General features: G+C 40.1%; 1 protein-coding gene across 1 annotated transcript; it reads left to right on the top strand.

Moving 5' to 3' along the window:
* Nucleotides 1-1,721: 1,721 nt before the first annotated feature.
* On the top strand, nucleotides 1,722-3,519 carry LOC137407236 (uncharacterized). Its single transcript, XM_068093842.1, has 2 exons — nucleotides 1,722-1,772; nucleotides 3,052-3,519. The coding sequence occupies exons 1-2, from the start codon at nucleotides 1,722-1,724 to the stop codon at nucleotides 3,517-3,519; spliced, it is 519 nt and encodes a 172-aa protein (XP_067949943.1).
* The last annotated feature ends 5,559 nt before the right edge of the window (nucleotides 3,520-9,078 follow it).

Genomic DNA, 9,078 nt, shown 5'->3' with positions numbered 1-9,078 from the left:
TCAAGTTGAAATTCTCAAATAAAGATTTAAAATCAAATTTTAGGCTAATTTTAGAGAGAAACTAATTTTATAGAGATATCTTTGGACAACACTGTCACTACCATAAAAGCCCTAAAGATCGTTGATTATGTTATCAACAAATAATAAAACTCAGTTACTAGCAATTGCTGAGAAAGTCGCAAAAATGCGTCTACGGCGGCCAACCATAGAAAACGCATAAATAAATCTACTTCAGTGAAAGGGCTAAAAACGTTGGATTTGCCACCGTTTGTGATAGTAAACATGTTCATTCCCTTCCGCAGCTGAGTTACTTTTACTTTTTTTCCAGCTACGAGTACTACAGAACTACAGCTATTATAAAACTTACACAGGCACTTCGAATGTTGCGATAGGCGAGGGTGAGGAGAAAGCGAGCAGCATATATTACAAAAAAGCACACCATCTCATTCACTTTTAGAAACACTTGAAGCAGTACAATGCCTTCCAGAAAGCCTACTGCCCAAACGCAAGAACAGATTGATTCCCGTAGAGAAAGAGACCGAATTCGCAAAGCAGCAGCTAGACGAGCAGAAACTGCAGAGCAAACACAGCTACGCCTACAATGAAACAGAACTGCTACTGCAGCTGCTAGAAGTGCAGAAACTGCAGAGCAAACACAGCTACGCCTACAATGAAACAGAACTGCTACTGCAGCTGCTAGAAGTGCAGAAACTGCAGAGCAAACACAGCTACGCCTACAACAAAACAGAATAGTAGCTGTTAGAAGAGCAGAAACCGCTGAACAAACACAGATACATCGAGAACAGGCCAGAATAGATGCTGCAGCTGCTAGAAGTGTGGAGACTGCTGAGCCAACCCAGCAGCGACTCCCACAGCAAGATGCATTAACTACAGCAGCTGCTTGGCCGCTACAACCTGCCAGGCGTCGTGCATGGGCAGAAAACTTCGCACTTGACTACAATCCTGCAACACAGTGTAGGGCCCATCAGAAATTTTTTATGGGACGAATGTCTAAAAAATGTTCCAGATGTAATGCCTTCCTTTGGAAAGACGAGAAGTCAGGCATTTGTTGCAACAATGGGAAAGTTCGCCTATGACCACTCTCTGAGGATATTCCACCTGTATTGACTCACCTATTCCAAGGCGAAAATCCTGATTCTGGACATTTTTGGGGAATATACGAAAGTATAACAGCTGTTTTTAAATGACATCATTTGGAACTAAAACCATTGATGAGCCTGAAATTAACCCAAATTTCAAGGTTCAGGGTCAAGCCTACCATTTGACTGGATCCTTGCTTCCGATACCGGGTGAGCAAAACCAGTTCCTCCAAATCTATTTTATGGGTGACCAGCAGGCAGAGGCAGCACGTCGGCGTGGTATTGTTGAGGGAGTGCGATTAAGCATAATCCGTGAGCTGCAGGATGTTCTACACGAGCAAAATAAATATGTGTGTGATTTCAAAACTACTCGGGAGAGGCTGCCTGAAAACGCGGATGACTTGCGAATTGGCGTTAATGCTGACAAACGCCCTGTTAGAGAGCATGAAAGGAGATTCAATGCTCCTGTCATCGATGAAGTTGCCATTCAAATAGTTGGACAGCAGTTTGAAAGGCAGGATATTGTTCTGCAGTTACGTAGTAATGAACTGCAGAGGATATCTGAGACGCACAGAGCATATGACACCCTGCAGTATCTACTCATTTTCTGGTGAGGTGATGATGGCTACAGCTTTCAGCTGCAACAGACTGACATTCGCACAGGAGATCCAGGTACACAAAAGGTTTCTGCTATGGATTTTTATACTATCAGACTGATGGTTCGTGATGGTAGCTTCAACTACATTCACAGGTACCGAAGGCTGTTTTTGCAGTTTGCAGTTAACATGTACGCTAAAATTGCAACTGTAAGACTTAGCTATATCTGCCACAATCAGACATGGCTAAGAGCTGATGACTACATCCACCTGCGTGATGCAGTGGCTGATGATCGCAATGCGAACCAACTAGGTCACATGGTGATTTTACCTTCATCTTTTACTGGTGGCCTGCGCTACACGCCTGAGCGTAGACAGGATGCCATGACATATGTGCGACATTACGGCAGACCAGACCTCTTCATCACATTTACCTGCAACAGCAAATGAGATGAGATTTCCAATGAATTGCTGCCTGATCAGCAAAGCTATGACAGACACGATGTGGTTGCAAAAGTGTTTCACATAAAACTAAAGCAACTAATGGATTACATCACCACAGGTGCAATATTTGGCGCTGTGCGATGCTATATGTACACCATTGAATGGCAAAAACGTGGACTCCCTCATGCACACATTCTAATTTGGCTATGATCGCATCAGGCCAGAACAGGTTGATTGTGTCATTTCTGCGGAAATACCAAATTGAGTGGAAGGCCCTGAGCTATTCAAAATTGTCACTATATGTAAGTACATGGTACATGGTCTATGTGGCTAGCTAAACGCTGGTTCACCCTGCATGAAAGACGGCACATGTATCAAAAAGTACCCTAAGGCTCTCATTAAAAACACAGTTACTGGCATAGATGGGTATCCATTGTATCATCGTCGTTCTGCTGATGATGGAGGTTTCACTAAACAACACACATTGTGAGCTGCTGGAGAGGCCTACGACATCACTTTGGACAATACATGGATAATGCCTTACTGCCCTTTGCTGTCCAAAGTATTCAATGCACACATCAATGTCAAATTTTGCAACTCAGTGAAATCCATCAAATACATTTGCAAATATGTCAATAAAGGTAGTGATCAAGCAGTGTTCGGTTTGGAAAGAGATGGAGCACAGGTCGATGAGAGTGGAAGGTACATCAGTGCAAATGAAGCAATGTGGCGCATATTCAGTCTCCCCATTCATGCACGACACCTGACTGTCCAGCATCTGAGTGTCTATCTCGAGAATGGCCAGAGAGTGTATTTCACTGTTCAGCAAACCTTCAGCAACAACTTCAAGAACCACGTGACACTACCCTTACAGCCTTTTTCAAGCTGTGTATGCTTGATGATTTTGCCAGGACGCTTCTATACTGCCATTGCTAGCCTATTACACCTTTGACGCATCCACAAAATGCTGGAAGAGACGAGTTCAAGGAGCTGCAGTGCCTGATCATCCTGGCATATATCGAACTGATGCCCTAGCACGGGTATACACTGTTCACCCCAACAATCGTGAATGTTTCTTTCTTCGAATCATGCTGCATCACGTAGTTGGCCTAGTGTCCTTTCAGCGTTTAAGAACTGTTGAAGGTCATGTCTGTGCCACTTTCCATGAAGCGTGCAGGCGTTTGTGGCTGTTGGAAGATGATGCACAATGGAGGGAGGCTTTGGAAGAAGCTGCAACTGTACATTCACCTGCCCAACTGCGCAAGTTGTTTGCTATTATGTTGAGCCCCTGCCAGCTTTCTGACCCTTTTCAGCTGTGGCAAGAGTTTAAGGAACATTTGGCTGAAGACATCCTGTTTCATGAGCGACAACTGCTTTAGGATCAACAACTGCAGTTCACAGATAGAATGTTCAATATTGCTCTTATATTTATCGAAGACAACAACCTCTCAGTTTATGGACTTCCCAGGCCTGTTAGAGTGGAGCAACCTGTTGTGTGTAGGGAAATATTACGCAAAACGGCATATGATCGTGAAGAGCCCCGTCGCCATGTTGAAATCAATGGACCGCTGCTGCTGGAAGAGCAAAGAGCAGCATATTACACCGTTTCGGAGAAAATTGAACAAAGCAGTGGCGGTATAGTGTTTCTTCACGCACCAGGTGGGACCTGCAAAACCTTTGTCACTAATATTATATTGGCAAAAGTACGAGAGTCTGGAAAAATTGCTTTGGCTGTAGCTTCATCTGGCATTGCAGCTACCTTACTCCCTGGTAGCCGCACTGCGCATTCAGCACTGAAACTGCCTCTTAAATTGGCCAGAACTGAGAATTCTGTGTGCAATATCAAAAATACCAGCGAAACTGCCCAACTTCTGCAACAATGCGTTTTTATTGTGTGGGATGAGTGCACAATGTCGCACAAGCTCGCATTTGAAGCTTTAAGTCTTACACTAAAGGAATTGCGTGAAAATAATAGATTTTTCGGTGGGGTAACTCTTTTACTTTCTGGAGATTTTCACCAAACATTGCTTGTCATACAAAGAGACAGACCCGCTGATGAAATAAATGTATGTATCAAATCATCATTTTTGTGGCCTTCTGTTGTGCAGCTGCATTTGACACGAAACATGCGTGCCGCTATTCTTGGCAACGAAACAAGCGCACATTTCGCTGCTGGACTGCTGCGTATTAGTGAAGGGCGGTTGCCAGTCAGTGCTGAGGATGGTTTGGTGTCACTTCAGGAGAACCTTTACCCTATTCTGCGACAGAGGTTCCAAGATGTTGACTGGTTATCTGAGCGAGCTATTCTTTGCCCCCAGATGACGCAGCTGCTGCCATAAACTCACAGCTTTTAGCCCAACTACCTGGCAATTTAAAAACCTTCACTTCTGTTGATACGTCGTTGACTGATAATGCTGCTGTAGAATATCCTGGTGAATTCTTAAACTCACTGGACTTGCCCGGACTTCCTGCTCATAAATTGCAGCTAAAGATAGGAACACCAATCATGCTTCTTCGCAACCTCAATCCTCCAAAGTTGTGTAATGGCACTCGGCTAATTGTTACGCAAATGATTTCGCACGTAATTCAGGCCAAAAACGTTTCAGCATTTGGTAGAGGAGAATCTGTTTTTATTCAAAGGATCCCAATTATTCCAACGAATCTACCATTTGAATTTAAAAGGATTCAGTTCCCCATCAGAGTCTGCTTCGCTATGACCATCAACAAGTTACAAGGTCAGTCCCTCAAAGTAGCTGGTATCGACATACTGTCCCCCTGCTTTAGCCATGGCCGGCTGTACGTTGCCTGCTCAAAAGTAGGCACAAGCCGAAATCTGTATGTTCATACATCCAACAAAAAAGCAAAAAATGTTATCTATCCGCAAGTGTTGATTAACATTGTGTTATTGTTATGTCATGCTTGCATTAAATTAACATTATGTTATTGTTGTGTCATGCTATGTTCTTCATGTACTGCTATACCTACATATTATGCACACGCAGCATTTTCTAACATATTTTTCAGTATATATATATTTTCATGCATTTGTTTTCCTTATTGTGTCTCATAAAAAGGTTATCATATTGGCGTTCTGTTTTATTATTGTAAGGTGCTAATGCTTATCTGCCTTGACATCATACTGTCTGTGCTGTTATACATGTAAACTTTACTGATAATAAATTTGTTAACACAACCACATTACTGCAGCACTGTTTGTATATACCATGCCAATACACAGGCTATAGACGAGCAACTGGTGAGCCATGATTAGTGTTAGAAGTCTCCATTCGATGTAGAGGTGTAGAAGTCATGTATAGTGCATGTAGATGTCTTCATTCAATAAATGCTGGCGATAGCTCAGCAGTGCAATAACAAAATATTTTGTAGAATTTCTTAAGACATGCACAATTTTTCAATACTGCCAGTTTGAACAACTTCAGTTTGCCTCGCAATGTCAATTTCATTATCAGTTCTCTGTACAAAAGTCGGACAACTCCCATTTTAGTGGTTTGAGACTGATGCATTGTAGACTAGCTGTAAAACACATTGCAGATTTCCATTGTTCTCCCCAAAATGATTGACATGTATGACTGCATATGTGTATGCTGTCTGATCAGCCCAACAGTTTCAGTAGACTGCATATTTGGAGTTGTTTTACAGTATGAAAGACAACTCTCAATAAACCTCTTGCTGTACGTAAATCTGTTCCCGTTGACGGGTAATGCAGCTAGCTATGTATAACAGGTAATGAGTCCAGTATACCGTAAAACCTCTATTTGAATGTCACATGTAGAGGTTTTACGGTATATACATCAGCTGATATTTTATGACCTGTGATCTGGATAATAGATGATTAATGAAGAAAAGGAATCATGTATTGTCTACACATATCTATGTGGAGAAAATAACTCCTTATAAACTTTTAAAGCAGTCTCCGGAATTTCCCAAAATTTCCATGACTTTCTGTTAAGTAGAAAGTGTACCAATGTAAAATAGGTGAATGTGATGTAATGGCATGATGAAAAGAAATGAGGTATTTTTATAAAATGCTAATAATCTTTACTGTGTATCGTCTTATCGACACTAGACAACAAATTCTGTTGAAGTTGCTGTACTTATTCTATGAACCAAGGTTCATCATCTTCAGGTGTGTCGGACGCTTGCTGTATAGTGGCAACTGTTTCTTCATCTATTTCATCTTCAGGAGTTGCAGGATCAAAGAGCATTACTTTAGTCTGAAGCAGAAGATGAGGAGGAATGTTAGGTGATGACTCGTCAAGACAATATTACATGATATCTACACCGCTCTAGGGATGCTGTCCGATCTTTTACACATACCTAATAGAAGTACTTAGCAAAACCACAAATACATACATTCAAATTTAGCAAATTGTAAAGAAAAATGTAATAGCTGCAACTAACTAATTACAACTCATATTATATGAGCTTCAAGTGCTAACTGCACGAAAATTCTGATCTGTAAGACCTGTCATCAGAGTTGACCCAATTCCTGGAACATTACTAGTGCACATAGAATGCACAAATGTACATGTACATGCATTAAACTCACCAGATGGTTGTTTATGTAGCGCATGGTGCAGCTAAATTTAAATATAAATGTTCCTTTTTCTTATGAATGTCAAACTTGCCTCTCTCTCTGCAATAGATTGAGTCAGTAAGTTTATAACTATACTTAATGACATGTTAGATGATACAGACAAGAGATTGTAGTGAGTACAATATAAGGTACGATATACCAGTGTTCAGTGGTTGGATTAAAGAACGTTCTAGAAAAGATGGCAATGAGAATCCATCCTTATTTAACAATCATAGAGCCTTAAAATGATGACTAGGAATGTGAAATCTGGAAGACTAGACTTATCTCCCCTGTTCTGCTAGTAAGACTAAGAGAATGATGCTATGATGACATCATAGTAGTTCTACACTTTGAGCAGACCATAATAAGAAAACAGTTTTTCTAGTTTTTTAATAAGATAGGACAACTCTCATGCTCTATATTGATGAGCCTCTGAGAGCAGTGAATCTAGAACACTGTTTTAGAAGCAGACTCATTTAAGAATGGTTTTATATAAACATGGGATGATAACATTTTTTAAATTTACAAAATCCTGTGAGACACTAACCAAAATAACACAGAATGACACTCTAACGCAGTTGTACATATAGTTGAAAAATTTCTTAGTGCGTGCATTGACTCAGTGCGCAACTTGGGCCTGTTTTAGTGAACACAACATGGCTATCCTTGCAGGATAAGTAAAATGACCCACAAAGCTTTTGGTAACCTTCTGAAACCTCAAAATAATTGAGTCAATCTGAGAAAAGAATTACCTTTTGTAAAGCTTGAACTCGTGCATGTTAGTACAGCAACATTCTAACCAACTACACTAATCAGGCACATTCAGGTATAACAGAATAATTATGGAAAAACATAGTATTTGTGTTTTACGACAAAAAAGTGAACAGATGCTGAATAAAGGCCAATCTTTACTATAATAAGAGTGGGGTTCATCCGTCTGGCTGTGTGCAAAAAATTATGCTAGGAGTGTTAAAAAGATTGCTTCAAACTGGAGTTGAACTCACATATACCGATTAACAGCCAGACATTCCACCAACTGTACCACTATACCACCTTTCTGCGTCGAAGACTAATTGTATACATAGTCATTACATGATGATCTTTCATGGCACACGAGACTGCCAGTATACTAGTAATAACTAATAATATAGATAAAGCTTGAAAAGAGGCGTTTTATTGATAACTAGCTCTCTGACAGTCTAGTGTACTGTGAGAGATCATCATGTGTGCTCATAAAGTATAGAGAATAATTAGCTGCACATTTATGCTGAAATGTTAAAAAGTAGTTGATTGGTGCAGAGGTTAGAGTGTTGGTCTACCATGGTGAAAGTCAGGAGATCAAATCTCTCTGTGCATGTACCTACCTTGAAACACTGCCATCTAATCCATAGAGTTATGCAAAGCTACAGGCTATGACACTGACTATTAAAAACTCAATTATAATATAATTTTATTGTTACATTTAGAGAGTAGGACAAGATACTACAGATGTTATACTTTAGCATATGGTTTAACTTACCTAGTATTATAGAGTGTAACACACAAACTGTGCTGCCTATACTGGTAGTTGATACAGATCTCTAACTACAACCTTCCACATACAACTCTCTTGTGATAATGACAAAAACTGATCTACAAATGACACAAATGATGCAAATATGCATCTATTCTGTGGAGGGTCAATTTTGTGTTTTGTGATGTTGTTTCAGCTACAATACTCTGCACACATACCGAAAAACCTCAATTTGAATTCCATCTCTATCCCCCACCCCCCTCCCGCCTCCCCCTATAGAGCAAGGGTTGAAAAATAGAGCACAACGGCATTCAATTAGAGGTTTTATGGTTCATTAACACAAAGCAATGAATCGATCCATTTGCTTTGTGTTAAAGTAGTGATGTGTTAGTGAAAAAATGAACCATAAGTATTTTAATTAAATTATCCATTAGATCTAAACAAACTGTAGTATTAAAATATAAAAATCTATATACATTTACGTTGCATTTTTTCTCAATACATGTAGGCCTAGATGTGTTCTGTTTTGATACATTCAGGATAGTATGTTGTCAACAGGGAGGTTTTCCTTCAGTAGGACTATGCTGACAAAAGGTCATTACGACAGACAACACTTGACTAGACTTGTAGAAATACTTATGAGGTTATGAGGTACGCGTATGAGTACGACGACCCAATGGGATCTAGTTGTAGTTATCTCCCCTGAATATTTTTACTCAATAGATGTGTTCTGTTTTGATACATTCAGGATAGTATGTTGCCAACAGGAAAGTTTTCATTCAGGATGACTATGACAATAAGCTACAAAGACCTGGATTAAATGAGCTT

The sequence above is a fragment of the Watersipora subatra genome, chromosome 10 (assembly GCF_963576615.1).
Source record: "Watersipora subatra chromosome 10, tzWatSuba1.1, whole genome shotgun sequence".
In the NCBI taxonomy this organism is placed as follows: domain Eukaryota; kingdom Metazoa; phylum Bryozoa; class Gymnolaemata; order Cheilostomatida; family Watersiporidae; genus Watersipora; species Watersipora subatra.
Note: the sequence above shows the minus strand (reverse complement) of the source record. Positions and strands in the feature narration are given on the sequence as shown.

Excerpts from the sequence above, each read along its gene's own strand:
- LOC137407236 (XM_068093842.1), top strand. The coding sequence starts at position 1,722 with ATGGCTACAGCTTTCAGCTGCAACAGACTGACATTCGCACAGGAGATC. Across the intron at positions 1,773-3,051 it reads CATTCGCACAGGAGATCCAG|GACGCTTCTATACTGCCATT; the intron begins GTACACAAAAGG and ends TGATTTTGCCAG.